The sequence below is a fragment of the Poecilia latipinna genome, unplaced genomic scaffold (assembly GCF_001443285.1).
Source record: "Poecilia latipinna isolate Pla-1442-1.1 unplaced genomic scaffold, P_latipinna-1.0 Scaffold1648, whole genome shotgun sequence".
NCBI classification, from domain to species: Eukaryota; Metazoa; Chordata; class Actinopteri; order Cyprinodontiformes; family Poeciliidae; genus Poecilia; species Poecilia latipinna.
In genome coordinates this window covers 1-18626 of record NW_015114264.1, presented here as the reverse complement: position 1 = coordinate 18626, position 18626 = coordinate 1, and the positions used below count along the sequence as shown (strand labels likewise).

Genomic DNA, 18626 nt, shown 5'->3' with positions numbered 1-18626 from the left:
GCTCAAACTGCGAAACATTAGTAGTTTCAGCAACAAACATTTGCAAACCTAGACATAACATATGGGCAAGAGTAAACAAGCATGGCTTCATCATTTCAAGAATAAAGACATTCCTCAGCCCTGGAATCCTCTCCGGGGTGTGGGCACTGGACGAGTTGCCTTTGATAAAGAGAAAAACTAAATCTTCAGAGTCCTCAATGGAAATATGAGTGAGACATTATCAATGTCTCACTCATGTTTTTTTTACTTTCAACAGTTATGATATTTTGTTTGTTGCAGCTGTAAAAAAAGAAACAAAAAACAAAAGTATTCTGGAAAGAAAATATAACGTGTACTGTTGGGAGAGTTAATTCTCATCATGGTGTGAGGAAGTGCAACAGAGAAAAATTCTTTGGTCAGGACAAATCTAAAAACAATCAGCAGGAAGTGGGCGTAATGACCCAACGAAAACACCCTCACAAAACAAAATCACTTTAAAAAACTAAAAATCAAGAGCAATGACAAACCTTATCTCCATAAAAGTCTAAGTATTTTAGTAACTAGTGATCTGTGAGAGTTAATCATTTCACAAAACAGCTAATACAGTCGAAGGGTTAGACATTAAAAGCACCACGTTTACGCAGAGTGACTGGTTTCAGCTTGACTCGGCGCAGATAGAGGCCATATTGACAGATGGCAGACCTCTATTATGACTCTTGCCTAAAGCACTGTCCTTATTACTTGCATCAAAATCTTACAGCAGATCATAGAAGTATCTGCGTCTCTTAAAACACAAGATTTTTGGGAGGTAAACAAAAATATACCCATTATAAATGGTTATCTTGTGCAAGTCATATATTAATTCAGCTGTTTTAACAAAAAAAATATTCAAGTTTATACAGCAGCAGTAGTGTCCAAACCCAGGGATCATGGGTCATCTGCATCAAATGAATGGTTCAATATAAGGCCTGTGTAGGAACAACATGTAAAACATACAAAAACAAAAAGCCACTGAGGGTTGGAGTGTTGAAGTGTTGGTTTGGATTTTGTGGAAGTGAAATTCTGTGAGGTCATCATTGGCAATGATAAACTTCCTTACAGTAAAAGAGCAGCACATTACTTAGTGATAGATGTTGAAGATGATAAAAAAAAATGTTCACAATGGTGCTAGCAGTTGAATTTAGTTGAGTTTAGCAAAACCCTCATCCACATAGCATTGTCATCTGGTTTAAACAGTCTACAAAAAAACTGAAAGCTTTTGCCACAATTGTGGTGACATTACTAAAAAAAAAAGGATGTTTTTCTAAAACTGACAGACTGGCAGAATGCTGAAAAAAAAATCACTGAAGGATCTGCAGGAATTTCTAGCAAGTAGTGAAGGTGCTCTACAAATAAATGCATGCTCCTGTATTAAATGTCTGGAATAAGAAGTATGGTGGGAAGAAATCTGTCGCCTGATCATCTTCAACCAGTAGAGATCTGCCTAAAATCTCCCAAGACTGTGTGGGGATAGTGTGTTATATTATGAAGAAATCAAATCTAAACCTTTGGGAAACTTCTACACAAAAGTAAATCTGGAATATGAACCACTTTAAGCAGGAACAACAACATAAGCAAAGTAAAACATAAGGGTGTCAGCATCATGATCAGACTCAACTGGGGGTTTTGCTAAGGTGATTGTAATAAAAGAAAAAGAAAAAGAAAATGTGTTTTTAGCTGAACAAGGTAGTGAAGCAGAAATGTCCAGAGAATCTCATAGAGTTAGAGAATATGGCAAGATGGTGTGAGGAAATGTGCCTAGGTCAAGGTGTGGTGAGCTGATAAACTGCTACCATAGAAGACAATTAAATAAATAAAAACCTTAAAAGTCCATACTTTTTGAGGGGGATTTTTAGTGGTTGGGTTGTACAGAATATCTCAAATTAAAGAGTTTGTCACATTTGATCATATTTCGCAAAACATAAGTCTGGCATTTTAGCATGGGTGTACACTCTTGCAACATCAGCAATTACAACAGCAGGTGCCGGGGCACTTGCATGTAGGCCTGCCACAATAATATATTTTGCTGGACAATAAATTGTCCCAGTTATTACTGTGATAAACAATAATCCAGTAAACTATAAACCTAGCTTAATCCGTCTTTCTGATTCTATAAAAAAGTAAATTTAAAATAAACAAACAACTGTAAGTATGATAAGCGGGTAAGTAAAGCCTGGCGGCCTGCCAGGCTTATGATACACTAAATAAAAAGAAAATAAAAAAACAGAAAATCAGAATGGAAATTATTGAGCTCATTTTAATTTATCATGCAATTAATCTCATCAGGGTTACTAGCATATGAAGTAAGTGACCTAATTAAGTCCAATCTTGTTTGTCTAATTCTTCCCTGATTGATATACAACATGAGCAGAGCACCAACACTCCAGAACTGTCTTGAACATAATAGGTTAAAGGGTTATGTGTCTGTCAAAATTACAAATAGCTAAAGTTGACTGCCTATAAATTAGCCTTGTGTGCCCTTACCTGACTACTTGCTTTCTGCTGGGAAGACGTCCCAGGGATATTGAGCGAGTGACTCCTAGCAACAGGTGCCCCTGTTGAAGCTCTCCTGTGCTGTGAGTGGACTGACTGTGAAACTTTCCCCTCCAAGCTCGGGCTGCCTCTGCCACCGGAATTGTTCCCTTCCGTTTCGAGCACGGCATCCCAAGGGTCCCCTGCGGAAACTCCCGGTACAACCTGAACGTCGCTTTCCGACGCCACAGACACTTGCTCGTTCTCGGCTTTACGTTTCGTGAGCGGGTCCAGATCCAGCCACTTAAAGTGGGCGATGTGAGAAGACTCTGTGACCACTGCCTGTTGAGGCGGTGGGTTGGGCGCCAGAGAGGCCACGCCGACATGTGAAGAGTCCACGTCGATGCCGGTGGATCTGCCGTTCTTCAAGTATTCCGAGGTGCTTGCGATCTTGTCGAACAGTTTTGCCATTTCCGGGTCCACTGTTGGTTTTGAGAAGACCATGGCTGCAGGAGCCTGGATGGGAGGCAACGCCATGAAGGATGGCTGCTGAGGCGGAAGGGGCAAGAAGGACGACATGGGTGGAGTGAAGCCATTTTGAAACGTGCCTGGTTTGGGAAAGGGAGCCGAGGGGAAGAGCGGAGTAGGTTGATGGGTTGGAGTGCTCACACTAGAGTTAGACTGGCTGGGCAGAACTGATGTCCACTGACTGCTCTGGAAAGGAGAGGAGCTACAGGGATTCCCTCCAGGGTAAGAGGCACTGAGGTTGAAGCCCAGCAGCGCAGCGGGGCGAGACGTTTTGCTGTTGACGCCAAAGTTGTCATCCAGTAGGAGCTTTTCAAGCTCTGCGTTAGTCAGCTTGTCCACATCGATATCCCTGAACTTGTCCCCCTCTGCTTGCTTCTTAGTTTCTGGGAAGTCGATGAGGTCCTTGTCAGGTACATTCGCAGAAGGAAAAGGCTGAGGAGCAGCAGTAGTCGTGGAGAACTTTGAAGGTTTGGAGGAAGATGAAGGAGTTAAAACTGAAACCGTATGTCTCTTATCCCGTTTCAGTTTAGCCATTGCCTCTTCTTCCATGCGGAGGGCTTCCTCCTTACCCACAGCCCCCTTTGGCTTGGGGACATCCATCTTGAACCCATTAGCATTATGTGCCTGGGCCATTCTGTCAAGTGGAGGGAGCCATGAGTATGACAGCTTTCAAGTCAGTGTGGCCTTAAGGGTTGCCGTGCAGAGATTTAAACACCTAAAAAAAAAAAAGAGAAGAAATAAATTACACTTTAAAAAAAATGGCAAAATTTATTCAAAACAAGATAAATAGAAGATCTAATAACCAGCCACACCAAACTCCTATCCAGATATGCAGTTGTCAGAATTTTGTAGTAGATATGCAATCATCACCATTTATAAAACTAATTTTCTGATAGTGATTTCACTCTGCAAATTATACAGTCCCTCCAGTTTGTCGCAATCGCAGAAACTTACGCAAAATCAACAGATCTTGCCCTATTTTTACGCTAATGCTTCACAGTGAGTTTATTGAAAATTTTCCACAAAAATGGCCAAGAACATTGGGTTTAAGCGAGCGCTAACTCCCACCTACAGGTGTCAGCAGTATTTCTTGCTCAAGCTTTGACCTGACAGAAGAGTCCTCCAAGAAAAAAAAAACTACATATACAAGATCAGATAGTGCCGCCGTCACAAAATTTAATACTTGTGATTAATACCTTAATGTAAAGCCAACTTCCATTTTTTTCAACAAATGAGACATTTTAAGGCCTTAGCGTTTAGATATATGAATTTAAGACTTCTTAAGGATGTGTGAACACCCTGTATTAAACAGTTCTTTAAACAGCACACCGTTTTAGACATCACTGATTAAAAGAATAATAATAATAATAATAATTTTAAGTCTGCTTCCATAAACATCAACACCAAAGAGTGTTCTTAGTATGACCTATGTTCTTACTGAATTTCTGATCATTCAGGACTGGTCAATCAAGTCCTACATGCATCTCAAGGTTTTTTCATAAGATACTTTCGTTGCATAATCCACACTTATTTTTTGGCTCAACTTGAAAGTCCTGACATGAAATGGAACAAGTGTGGCAATCGATACGACTCAAAAAGGAAACCACATCTGAGCCACCAGATCATTCTTATGAGTTCGTCTGATCAGAGATAAACATTATTCAGCAGAATCTGATAAAAAAAAAAAAAAAAAAAAAATTGGTGAGGATGGCGCACAAAAAACACTACATGCATTTGAACAAACTTCGGAAGGATCGCAACACACAAATATCAAGGAAATCTAATGCACATATCTTTATTAATTCTGTTCCAAGTGAATTCTGTGGTGCAAGTCACGCCCCTTTAATTCCACAACCCCAGCTGCATGCACTGAAAGCTCACATCTTGGCGGTTCAACTATTGTGCAAAGGCGCTAACTGATCTGTAACAGAAGAAGAGGTTCTTGGTTGCATTTTCATTGAGGAACAATGACCTAAAGTGAGCTTCTAAGCTATGGTAAGCCTTTATAAATCATCAATGCTTTGTTGCTTTAAGCACATTTTAATTGCGTATTGACTGACTGTAAATTGCCACATATGCTGCTCGGCCAGCCTGCTTATAAAATCCGGGGCATCATGTGGGTCAGACCTCTCAAATCAGTACCCCGTGTATTCATACAGGAAGGTACGTCACGATAAACACTTCTTTATTCAGGTTTACTGCTTCGCCACAAGGTGCATATTAAACCTGGGAGTGCCTGTATACTATAAATGACTAAACAAAACAATGATAAGCCTGTTAATCAGGAACTCAATACAGTTAATTCACATATCTACAAGTTTATTTTTATTACTACTAAACCTGCTCATATTTTCTCCATTATTTAGCAATGCCTTCTTTCATAAATTGTAGGAAAGTGCTCCGTTTCATGCTACAAAAGAAGGCTGACATATTTACAACCCTAGCAATAACAATCCAAACATAACTTTTCTCATATGGCACGGTGGTGCTGGATGACACAGCAGCGTCCTCAAAGCAACCATTCATCGAGCGATTGCAGTGCAGGGGTTGAGCGAGTTCCTCCTCTCCCCAAGCATCGCGGGCCTCTCCTGAGCCTCCCCTCCCGTTGTGGTGGAGAAGGCCGACTGTGCCGGCCGGGACTCGGGGCTCGCCCAACGCTATTGTGCAGCTGAGGAATTTGGCATGCTGAAAAGCTCAACCTCCCCTCTTTCTCTCTCCCTCCCTCAATCGTAGCCTTCTTTTTCCTTCTGTTAGCATTACGTTAAGAGTCACGGCCCAAGCTTGTCTTATCAGCTGTGTGAACCCCAGCAGGTTGTGGCAATGTGGCTGCATATATTAGGTTTGACCCAGAGTTTTACAGCAACACAGCTCAGGAAAATCAATACAGATTGTCATTTTTGGACCATGTTCTCATTAATGGTTTTCTGTGGATTCCTTGTATCCTGACATGTAATCCGTGTGCCACTATTTGTATACAATAAAAAAGCATATTCTAACAAAACAAAACAGACACCTTACATAAAATGTAAAAAACAAGAGAAATTTTGCCTGTGACTAAACTTCATAAACATTAGTTGACTGTGGTTAGTTCTGCATTGTAGGATCACAGCATCACTTGTTGTTATACCAGTTTTGCCACTTTCAGGACAGAAATTCAAATGTGCCAAAAACCCCTCGAACCATGAAGCCGTCCAGCAAAACTTCCCGAATAAGGCTTGACACCAATTCATTACAAAATAAGAGACATTTACTTACAGAAAGTGTCAGTGATATTTCTTTAATCTTATTTGGCCAAAAAAAAAAAAAAAAGTTACGTTTTACAGAGTATGTTCAAAAAGTGCAAAGACTAACACTAAACTCTCAGACTAGGCAGTTCTCAGATTGCAACAATGATTTATTACATCAGCAGTATTCTTAAACGGCATACTTTGTCTATACTTTGTAAGTGAAGTGGAAGTGAGTTGAGCTGAGTTTCAGTGCAGTTGGCGGTGAACCGATAAATCGGATCTGATTTCCTTAGCGTTCGCCCAATACTTGCATGTGAAACCGATCTTATCCACCAAGCTTCTCTTCCCCCACACAGCTCTGAAAGTCAGCCAGTGTCCTCTTTTGTTCTGCCATGATAGAGGGCTGACTGACAGACCCACCCACCTTCACCCACCAGGTCACATCTGCACATGTGCCGTTTACAAAAGTCCCCAAAACTGTTGCCACCTTCGCCAATTTGTTGCTATATTTAGAAACGTTAAAAAAATATAAACAAAACAAACAAAAAAAAACTCCCTAAAAGACTACATTTAGGCAGGTCAGACTTTTTAAGAAATTGGTGATCAGCCAGAAAGCTTCAATCATTGCAATTCTACTCTATAACAGGGCTACATAATATATTGCAAATATATCGTCATTGCAATATCACAATGTATAATATCAATCAGACCTGTCACAATAACAAATTTTGCTGGACGATAAATTGTCCCAGAAGTTATTGTGATAAAAAGATAATATTGTCCTTTTGAGACCATTTTTAAGTAATATAACAGCAAAGGCATAATAATGCGAGCACACCCCCTCAAAGATCAATAAACTTTAATTTCTGATTAACTTTTTAACATTGGAACAGGGAGATATTTGAAATATCCAAAATATTTCAAACAAAACATAACAAATAAAATGAATACTGACGTCTCTGTAAATAAAACTGCACTTAAAAAATAAAGATTAGTTGAGACCAAAAGCACTAGATTGAAGACTTTTGTCAAAAGAAAGAGATCATAAAGCTCGTTTTAATTTAGTTCCATTGAGTTATTGCTTATTGCAACAGGCTTAATACCAATATTGCAATAACTCTGTTGAGTGCAGTTGTTGCTGGCTAATATATTTCAAGTGTTATGAATAAGGATTTTTTTAACATGCTACTGCTTGCAGCAGACAGAAATGACATTGCCCAAATAAGAACGAGATGAAAGAATAAAACTTAAATGTTTTGCAAGTGATATTTTCATCACTATATTTACTAGTATTGTCGCTTTTGCAAGGTTTACTAATTTTGAATACAACTGGAGCAAGCTTTTGACTTTGAGGCGCATTTTTCAGGAATCTTTCTGAAAGGATGGAAATGTACAGCATCATTGAAATCGTAACGTTTTAACACCACAGTGCATCCTGATAACAGTAACCAGCACCGCAGAGACATTGTGTTAATAAAATGTTTTCCAGGTATTCTAAAGCCATTCAAAAGCTCTGAGTAATCTTTTAAAAAGTCTTGCTTAATGAAACAATAAATGCAGTGTTTACTCTTGATAGGACATCCTCCCAGAAAGCTACATAGTTTGTTATGCGTGTTATGTTAATGCATGGACAAGTCACACAGTTGTTAAAAATAAAACAGAAAATACATTTAAAACCGCAAATCTGCTGTTGTTTTTACAGTTATGAGTCAACATATACACTTGAACTCTCACCTTAAATTTAGACCTAAATGTAATATTTTGTTTCCTGAGGCTGTGAGAAAAAAAATTGCAGAGGTTAGCACTATACGGTGCAGCTGATCAAAGTGCAGCCTCTTTAAGATTTTTAAAGAGGAAAATATGTAACCAAGTCATGCAACATTTAATGACACAATCTAATGTTTGAGTCAATAAACTGTAGCTAAATATTACAAACTCCATTCTTACAATTTTCTTTTCATGATAAGTGCATAAATAAATGAAAAAGTTAATTGTGCCAACCACCTTACTTAAGTTTGTATTACAACTGCGTTTAAAGGGAACACGTGATGTATTATCGAGAAAAATAATAGAGATACAATCAGTTTAGGATACGTTCGTCATCAAATACAGTTGCAGAATACGAACTCAAAGCACATTCTTAGGTCAGTTGCTTCGCTACTCTGTCACTTGACCACAAACTATGGTTTTATATTGGCATTATGTCACCTTTGTTTGGCGTTTTTGCCAGGCTGACTTCTTTCAAATCAAAGCTAGGTCGCTGTTAGCATGACGCAACTTCAACAATTGCCAAAAGCCGAACTTAGTAACCTAGCACAGATAGCCACTTTTCGCTACTTTTGGTAGCCGCTTTAGTGAAACTCCAACTTTGGGAGATCTTTTTAGGCTAACTTAGCTGCTAAACCAGCTGAGCCAGTAGCAACAAACCCCATGTTTACACAAACGCCACTGACTTCACCCAAACAAACGCTACTTTAGCCACTCTTCCCAGCTCTAAGTGCCAACGGTTTAATAATTTAAAAGTACTCAAGACAACTGCCAGCTTGTTCTCGCCAACTAACCACAACAGGGAACAAATGCAGGCTTTCCTCAAACGGGAAGCGGGCACATACGACGACGGTACAACCGCTAACATAACGCATCTACAAAGTTGAACTTTTCCTAAAAGACGTGCTGTGCGAAAAGGTTTGTTTCTCACCTTTCAGCGGTCCGGTGTTTGGAGCCATTTTTCCTGCAGCCTGCATTTTTCCATCCACTTGCACAAAGGAGACGTCAGTTCCTGTTGAGTTGGTCGGCGGAGTCGACCGACTTTTGGATGGAAGTGTGGAAAGCGGCGTCTCTGCTCTAACAAGTTACATGGAGAAACAGCGCCACTCCATGGACAAAGGTAGGCAGTGCATCGGTTGGCAATAGTACGTGTTGAAGAAAACAGCCATTAGACGAGTAGCAAGTTACTTTGCTTTTAATAACTTTTAAAAAATGCTTCTGCACTTTACTGCACCGCACTTATTACTTTTACTGTTGAAGAATGTTACTTTAATTTGAAGTCAATTTTTGGCAAATCTACCCACCTCTAGTTCCTTCGCTGAATGAAGAATAAGCATGTTTTAACCAAACACACCAGACAGACGTACACCTTCAGTTGATGTTACACTGAGACGATTTATTTGAGCACAAGCTTAACCTCAAGCTGTAATGGAAGCTCAGGTTGCTTCCTCTTGACTGCACTTCATAGACTCGTTTGGGTCGGTTCGCTGGTCGATAAATCAACATAACACCATGGAAACTGAAGCAGTTTTTGGAACCTCTAGCAGTTTGTACAGGTGCCAAGTCCTGCTGGAAAAGTAAATCAGCCCCTCCATAAAGTTTGTCAGCGGAAGAAAACATGACTGGTGGACATCTACGTTGACTGTGACCTTCAGAAAACCCAGCGGACCAAAACCAGCAGGTGGACTGGCACCTGCTGGTGCATCACTAACTAAACTTCCTGCTGGATGCCCCCCCTGCCTGCCTTGTTACCATGGGAACCAGAGCATTCAGCCACTCCACATTTCCACATTTCAAATCCTAACTCAAAACTTGTTTAAGCTAGCTTGCACCCTCTGATCACAACTGCAATGTCTTATTTACATTCTGTTTTTGTAATCATTTTTACTGAGTCTTATAATGTAGTGCCTGTTTCTATGCTTGATGACGCAAGGTGGCCTTGAGTGCCAAGAAATGTGCCTATATATAACATGTATTGTTATTATTATTATTTCAGCCAACTTCTTGTGAAGTTTGACAATCCTCTCCAGTCTGCGGTAATCTGTATTGCTGATACACCTTTTCCTACCTCAGTTTTTCCTTCCACTCAACTTTCAATAAACATACTTAGATACAGCATTGTGTTAACAATCAGCTTGTTTTGCAATTACTTTTTGTGGCTTAACCTACTTGTGAAGAGTGTCAGTGACTGCTTTCTGAACATTTGTACAGTTAGTTCTCATGATTGAATATTTCTCCCACCCAGACTGAGAGACCATTCAGAGGCGAAACAGCTAATTAGCTGAATAGGGTGTGACACCAGGAATTTTCAATATTTAACGTTTTCTCAATATTACATTTTTTGAGACACTGAGTTTTTAGTTTTTATTATCTGTAAACTATAATCATAAATAAAATAATAACAAATAGCCCTGACATATTCCAGCCTCTGTGACAGAAAAAAAATTGCACCGTAAAGGGTCATTTTCGTTAAAATACACATGACAAAGCTGTGCAAAGTTTATTGACGTTAACCTTGAACTGGATCAGAGGGGGTCGCTTCCAAGAGACGGTCAAACCGCGCCACCGTGTGGACAGAAGTGGATAGTGTCAAGCTCCCTTAAAATATGCAAGGCATGTATATATGTATCACATTAAAACTGATCAAAATTTTCATCAACAAAAAGAGAAATCTAACTTATTCAAATATATGTGTAGTTAATGTATTTACACATCTGCCTAAGAAGCTAATGAGCTGCAGCAATAGGAAGATAGAGCACATAACCCCAATTCTGCATACCTTACACTGGCTTCCTGTAGCTCAGAGTATAGACTTTAAAACACTTTTGCTGGTTTATAAAAATCCCTCAATGAAGCCCTGTAACAGTCTGTTGTAACATCAACCTTCCTGATCAGTCATGTTTTCTGGTTCTGGTCTCCCCATTACATCCCCATTACATCCCCATTACAACCAAACACAGAGAAATCGGATTCACTTTTTATGCTCCTCTAACCTGGGACAAACTTACAGAAAACTGCAAAACTGCTGAAACACTGAGTTCTTTTTTTTTTAAATCAAGGCACAAACACAACTTGCTTAGAGTTCCCTTCAATTAACATACTGGAACTCTGTCAATGTTAGTCTGTATTCCATCTTTTCATTATTTTCCTTTATTATGCCACTGCAATGTAGTGTTTTGGTTTGATTTATGTTTTCATGTATGTTAAAGAACTTGCTGAAATGTGCTATGTAAATAAACTAAGCAATATTTATTTTCATAAACCTACTAATGCCTCCCAATGGGATGCCAGCCTGGGTGGTGAGCTGCATTTTCATTATTAAAAACTTCACAAAGTGGTCAAATGATGAATAACAATAAATGATAATGACACATTTTCAGTGTCATTAATTTTAAAAAAAAGTATAAATAAAACCATTAAGCCATTGTGATACTTTATATATTTTTTTCATTTGGCTACTGTATTCTCTTTTTATAGTAATTTTTAACAAATAAAATATTGACAGCCTATTATATATTCATGTGTAGCCCAATAATTCCTCCCCCTACACACATTTTTGTAGGGGGCTTAGTTTTAAATAGTTCAGCCATACAGGTAGAGGAGCTGTAGCAGGTGCAGCAAGCCTGAATTTTTCACAACTATCAAAATTGTTCGCACTAAAATATACAATCTTGTTTTTCTTTCTTTTTTTTCTTGTCAGCCACCCAGGCATTGCATCAAATGAAGACACACCAATGATAAAACCGTATCATGAAAATGTAACTTCTGAATGAAGAGCTTTCTCGCAGATGCCGCCTGCTTCCGTCTGGGGTTGCCTGAAACGCCACGTACAGCTTGTCTCAACTCACCGTTAGAGTTCGAGACCCTTTGAGTGGCAGGGGCGACATCCAATCAGCTTCCAACGCGACAGTTTTCCAAAGAAAGTTGACTTTTCTCTGTCCAATGGGAGCGCGCCGGGGCGGGGCGTTGCCATGGTAAACAGCTACCTCTTTTGTTTAGGTTGTGGCTACCTGAGGCTTGTATTGGTGGTAGGTAGATGACGGCTGTCAACAAGCTCCGATGAATCTCAGGCTGTGCGAAGAGCACTGAACGGTGGAAGCTCGGTGAGGAATAAGAAGAGGAACTACACGTAACAAGTGTTTGACAAGTAAGTCTGACTTGACACAAAGGTAATTTATCAGTTAACAATTTCGGCTTGTTTGGTAGCTTTACATTTTGGGTGATATTAATTAGCATTCACCATCGCTACATGATTCTAATACATAGCTTGCCAATTTAACACAGTATTTAGTCACATATCTACTACCCTTAATGTTAGTAAAATGTTTCGACCGTTTCAAAAAATAAGCTTGTTGTGTCTTTATCCAGCAGTCACGTGTGTTGTTTGCCTTTCTTTTGGCAGTTTGTTTTAAGATTAACACCAACTTGCATAACGTGATTCCCTATTTCATCTAAGTGAATTAGCCTTTTCCTAATGATCAATTATTAGGTGTCGTAAAATAATTAATATATTTTTTGAACATTTTCTTGTGTTTCAGCCACAAACCTCAATAGATTTTATGTTGATCAAACGACATAAAGTAGCATACTATTGTATAAAAATAGTTTTTTTTTTTGTTTGTTTTGTTTTGTTTTTCCAATGATTGTTTTACAAATAAAAAAAATGCTGGCTGCATTTCTGTTGATTAGCCTTCAGCGAAAATTTTGTAGTACTAGGAATTTTGGGTATGTGTCTGAGTGCGTTGCACAGCTAGAGACTGAAATGTCTTCCTTTTTGAACCGTCATGTCATAGATTGAGTAGATTTTTTGTTCTGGGGGCTTTGACTGGGCCATCCTGACACACGATTTTTGCTTTCATCGAAATGCTTTCATCGCATCTCTGGCTGAGTTGTTGTCCTACTGTGGTAAAACTTAAATGGTATGCTCTTTCATTCAACAGAACTGATCTTTTCTTCCCTTCTCATGGTTTCGTAACCTAATTCTGCTTCAAATTTCACCGAAACGTTCTCTCTGACCTGTTTGCCATGTTGTTTGTGTTTCATGGTGCTGGTTTGTGGTCTAATGTTCTCCAACAAACCTCTGAGGAACGTTCACTGAACAGCTGTGTTTATACTCAGATAAAATTACACACAGCTGGACTCCATTTACTAATCATGTGAGGTGTGAAAGCGTTTGGTTACAGTATGTTTTATCTAGAGGTGTCAGAGTGATGGATAGAAAGATATACGACACTTAAAACATTTTGAAAACTGCATATACTTTGTGTTGGTCTATAACATAAAATCCCAATAAATTGCATAACAGGCTTCTTAACTAAAGTACCACCTCTACTCTAATTTCTTTCTGCTTTTTTTTTTTTAACTAGATGGTGAGGAGAAGAGCCTTGGCCCACTGCGGGCTGGTGCTGCTCAGTTGGTGGTTGTGCATCCACTCAGTGCCTATCAGTGTGGAGAAGGCCAAAGACAAGCCAGAGGTGGAGCAGCTGGAGCCACCGGAGAGCGCCGTGAGTTCACAGCATTTTGACAAATGCAGGGATATGCTGTTTGATGAGAGATTTTTACAGCAAATTTCACCTCACACACAGGTTGACTGTAGGAAAGGCAGTTGCCCAGGGCAACAATTTTTTATTTTTTATTTTTTTTGGGGTGCAGGGGCTTCAAATTTTTATTTTATTTTTAATGAATGCAAACATTGCACCTTATATAAAACTCATAGACCCAAATCATGCGAGTTGTGCTCCATCTTAGGATTTTTATGAATACAGAAAATATTCAAGTATTTCAAAAATTCTGAAGTCGTAGTCAATTTCTTTCTAAACAACGAGGTGTTATTGGCTAGAGGATGTGTTAAACCTACCTAGGTCTGTCACCATGACAAATGTTGCTGGGCGATAAATTGTCCCAGAACTTATTGCGATAAACAATAATATTGTCGTTTTTGAGACGGTTTTCAAGTAATGTAATGGTAATGGTATAATAACGCAAGCACACCTTCTCAACGATCAACAAACTTTATTTTCTGATGGACGTTTAACACTGGAACTGGGAGACATTTTAGATATCCAAACTAAAGAAACAAAAATAGCAAACAAAATTAATTATACAGTCTCTATAAACGAGATTGTCTTTCAAAAATAGACCAGTCAAGACCAATGTGCTGAAGACAAAAGTCTTCAGTCTGGTGAAGGTCACTACTTTTTAGCAATCAGTTTTTAAGAGAGAGAAAAGAAACTTTTGAGTTTACTTTCATTTATTATATGATTAATTGATTTATTTCAACAGGCCTAAACCTACCATGCATCAGTTCATACCTGCTGATGTGTAGGATTATGTGCTGTAATGTACTGTAATTTTTTTTTTCAGTTCATTAATTAGTGCACTAATTGTACTGTAATTTGCATTGGTGAATACATTTTCCTTAGTGGATAGGGGACCAAAACTGGCTCCATCCCTGGAGCCCACATCCTTGTAGATCCGGTCCTGGTTTCCAGTGTCGGAGACATGTAAATTACACTTAACTGTGAGGAAAAAAGGCTGATGGAAAAACAAACAACAACAAAAAAAGCTTTTAGCAGTCATTAGTGGGTGGTAAAGACCAAGAAAATATTTTTATAATGGCCCTAAATTAGCGTTGGGTTTCCAAATAAACGTGAGTCATCTACTGTTTGTCAGGACACCGGTCTGCACTACGACCGCTACCTCAGGGAAGTCATCGAGTACCTGGAGAAAGACCCCCACTTCAGAGAAAAGCTGAAAAACGCCAACATGGATGACATCAAGGTGCACGCTCCCTTACAAAATCCCCCCTTAACTGAACATTAGCAATCAGTTTATTTGCACTGCGCTCTTGAATTTAAACTTTGCCGTGTGGACTCTTTGCTCGCAGCAAGGCAAGCTCTCCAAAGAGCTGGACTTTGTTCAACACAATTTCCGAAGCAAACTGGACGAGCTGAAGAGGGAGGAGATGAACCGGCTGCGGTTGCTAATCAAAGCCAAACACGACCTCCGGGAGGGGAATGGTGAGTGAAGGGACAGGGTGGCGGTTAGTGCTGCGTCACTCACTGCCTGGGCTTAGTGACAATTCTGGGCTTCTTGAAATTACACGTGTTTTGTAATCCAAGTCAGAGGTTTGTTCATCATCAAATGCAAGCTGTGACTCAAGATTTTAGCTCTCGAGAGCCTTGCAAAAGCTTTAGCCCCACATTTTTTTGTATGCGTTTTCTAAAGATTTTTTTAGACAGCTGGACACTTTTACATGGCTCAGAAAGAAAAACCCAGTTTAAAGCTGCAGTATGTAACTTTTCTAAATATATAAAATAATTTTTAGACAGTTGTTGAAACTGTCACTATGTCATGACAGTTTTGCACGAGACAGGTAATCTGTGAACAAAAGAATCGAGCTCCTCTGCCTTCTCCCAGTGCTCCCGGTTCTACCTAGAAATAACCAATCAGAGCCAGGAGGCGGGTCTTAGGTGCTACAGTGCCAGCAGAGAGCAAGCTGCAGCTAGCAGAGGTTGTTGTGAATGCTAAGGCTAGTTAGCATGGCCACCGATGACGGCGGATAAATGGATTTCCTGTAATGGTAAGTTGGATCGCCGCCATTAGCATGTTTAGCATTGAGTACATGGGGTTGATTGACAGCGCCCTGACTCTGATTGGTTGTTTTTGGTCGGCAGTGGTGCATTTCTTCAGATGACAATAGTAGCTCAGGGAGGAGGTGGAGGAGATCGATTTTTTCATAGAATATCTGTATCAGAGCAAGTATGTAAAAAAAAAAAAAACATCTCTTTTTAAAAAAATAAAAGTTACATAAAGTGGCTTTAATTTTTTTAGGATTATTCATTATTCCTTTACTGAATTATGTGTAAAGATCAGAAATAGTTGGTTGAAGTTGAAGCTTACAACTTAAGACACACGGTAATTGTTGTTTTTTCTGTTTATTTTACTTTTCTTTTGAATGTTCTCTGTCCAGGGAACACAATGGACCACCAGGCCCTGCTGAAGCAGTTTGAGCACCTCAACCACATGAACCCACACACTTTCGAGGTGGAGGACCTGGATCGCCTCATCCAATCGGTACACACATACAAGTTTACATTTCTACCCACATTAGGACTTCGAATTGACTCCCATTCACTGAGAAACTCTGTAAACCAGTGCATTCCTAACCCTAACCATCAGCAATTCTCGGAAAAATTCCTAAATAGGTAATATAAATGAGTAAACACACATTACAGTACTATCACTAGAGAAACTTGTAGAGTGACTCGTATAGACTGTCACCACATCTGCACTGCAAAAACATAAAATCTTACCAAGTATTTTTGGTTCACTTTCTTTTACAAATATTTTATTACACATGAAGTAAGATAAAACTAACTTAAAAGTAACTTTTCTGCTGGAAATAGGAGCTTGTTTTAAGTTAAAAATTCCTTTATATTGAAGGAAAAAGTATTATTTCCATTGACAGATTGTTTCACTTGTAACAAGACATTTTCCCATGTTATAACCAAAATAATCTGAGTGAAACTAGTACTATTTTTTAAAAAAATCAATATTAAGGGATTATTGACTTAAAACAAGCTCCTATTTCTTGCTATAATGTTACTTGTAAGTTAGCTTTGTCTTATTTTAAGTGTACTAAGATATTTGCACAAAAAACTAGATAAAAAAAACTTGCGATTTGACCGATATCGTTAACTGTAAGTGGTATTGTTGGCCCAGCAGAGAGCTACAGGTGTCACAAAACAAGAATGAGTCCTGTGCTGGCGCTGCCGCCTGCTTTGTCTTTCGCTAATCTTAAATGTAGCTAATTGAAACTATATTTGAAGAGGAAAGGCTTTCTAAAAGTAAAATAATTCGTTTTTTAAGAGAGCAATTGGTTTCCTGTATGTTAAGAATGATGAGGAAGTTGCCTCACAGTTGACAGTTGAGGTCTGAACCGTTTCAGCAACTCGCACTGTTCGCGCTGAACACAATGGAGTTTTGACATACTGACCGAAATACACCCAAGATATACCGACCTTCAGAAATTTAATTTAAAAATACTTTTATTTGTTATAAATACAAATTAAATGTTGTAACTCATACAATCCAAGTTTTATTTTCAAACAAAAAATGTCCAACGTCACTGTTACTGAATAGGAATAGGCTTCCTACTCTGTTTTACAAAATCTAACTGCCCGATTTACATGCCATGATGATTCATCGATCCGATATCAATATATGTATCGGTCCCAATATTGGAAAAAAAAAACATCTGGATCAGGTATTGGTGACAATGTGCTTGATTCATAAGGTTTTGTGTTCTGAACGACATTATGCTTTTTTTAATTTTATTTTATATTATATTTTCAGTTTCTAATTGCACTTTATGAGCCATTTGAAAGAAGGTTTGCTGCAGTTTATTTTTAACATGTTTTTGCCAAAGTAGTCAACCTTTTGTTTTTGTCAGTTTCTTTATTATTTATTTTACATTGGCTGTATTGCTAACTACACTGACTGAACAAATTAAAGTTGATTTTACATGCTTGACCAAACTTGTGCAGGTTTTGGTGTATTTCAGTGCGCTGTACTGGTGCAGAGTTAAATTTATTATTAAGTACATTTCTGTCTGTATTTTAAAAAAAGAAACATTTTAAGTGAGCTCAGTACTATTTTTCAGTATCGGATCTGTATTGGCCGATACCAAACATATCAGTATTGGTATCGGAAGTGAATTAAGTGGATCGGTGCATTCCTATTATATGCTCTATTGGTGAAAGACTTTTCTGATGAACCAGTCAGTACCTGAAAAGCCCCACTTTGACTTTCTTGACCATGTCGGTGCTAAACAGTTTAAGCAATGTGCAGTCTTTGAGGCAATCACAAGAACGGTATTTAGTACAGATTCCCAGCTCAAGTAATGTCAAACTTACTTTTTCTCTTTAATATTTAAGGCAACAAAGGATCTGGAAAACTACGACAAGGAGCGCCACGATGAGTTCAAGCGCTATGAGATGATGAAGGAGCATGAGAGGAGGGAGCGCTTGAAAACGATGAGCGAGGAAGACAGGAAGAAGGAGGAGCAGCACTACGAAGAGATGAAGAAGAAGCATGCCAATCATCCCAAAGTTAACCACCCTGTAAGACACCCACTTTGAACATGGATATTTAACAGTACTTGCAACATAAAGTACAAAGAATCAATCTGCTATCAATGAACCATTTCTGCCGTGAAGGTAAACTTGTTGTGCAACATGTTTGATTCAGCCAAGCGCTGCTTCTGTCATGAGCAAACACAAAGAACCAAAGTTCAGTCTCATCTGAAGGCGACAATTCGAGCCAGATGGTTGAAATTTTTGCAGTTCTGACAGGACACTGCACATCAAAATATCTTAGGCATACTCCACACAAAGCTGCTCACACGAAAACTCGGATTAGTAACACTAAAAACGATTATTTTTAAAGACAATTCCTACTGTTACGGCCGCTGGTATAGCGGATCAGGAGGTGGCAACAGAAACGGGCTCCACAAACAAGACAGAGTACACTTAAACCCTCCCACGGTCAGACAGCGGTGGAAACAAGGTGGGGGTGGGTGTCCTGTCAGACCGTCAGATCCCAAAACCACAT

At 39.0% G+C, this 18626-nt stretch overlaps 2 protein-coding genes and 1 long non-coding RNA gene across 3 annotated transcripts in view; 2 read left to right on the top strand and 1 right to left on the bottom strand.

Moving 5' to 3' along the window:
- pik3c2a (phosphatidylinositol-4-phosphate 3-kinase, catalytic subunit type 2 alpha) overlaps positions 1–9030 on the bottom strand; it is a 67167-nt gene extending 58137 nt beyond the window's left edge. The window contains exons 1-2 of the mRNA XM_015059680.1: positions 8944–9030; positions 2503–3733 (exon numbers count right to left, since the gene is read on the bottom strand). Of these exons, the coding sequence (XP_014915166.1) occupies positions 2503–3651 (1149 nt within the window). The 5' untranslated portion in view covers positions 3652–3733; positions 8944–9030. The remainder of the gene's footprint in view (positions 1–2502; positions 3734–8943) is intronic.
- On the top strand, positions 8217–9240 carry LOC106964267 (uncharacterized). Its single transcript, XR_001428363.1, has 2 exons — positions 8217–8864; positions 8951–9240. It is a non-coding gene; the product is annotated as an uncharacterized LOC106964267 (long non-coding RNA).
- A 2764-nt stretch (positions 9241–12004) lies between these two features.
- Positions 12005–18205, top strand: LOC106964262 (nucleobindin-2). Its single transcript, XM_015059664.1, has 6 exons — positions 12005–12159; positions 13379–13516; positions 14685–14792; positions 14899–15031; positions 15985–16088; positions 17951–18205. The coding sequence occupies exons 2-6, from the start codon at positions 13379–13381 to the stop codon at positions 18152–18154; spliced, it is 687 nt and encodes a 228-aa protein (XP_014915150.1). The 5' UTR covers positions 12005–12159; the 3' UTR covers positions 18155–18205.
- The last annotated feature ends 421 nt before the right edge of the window (positions 18206–18626 follow it).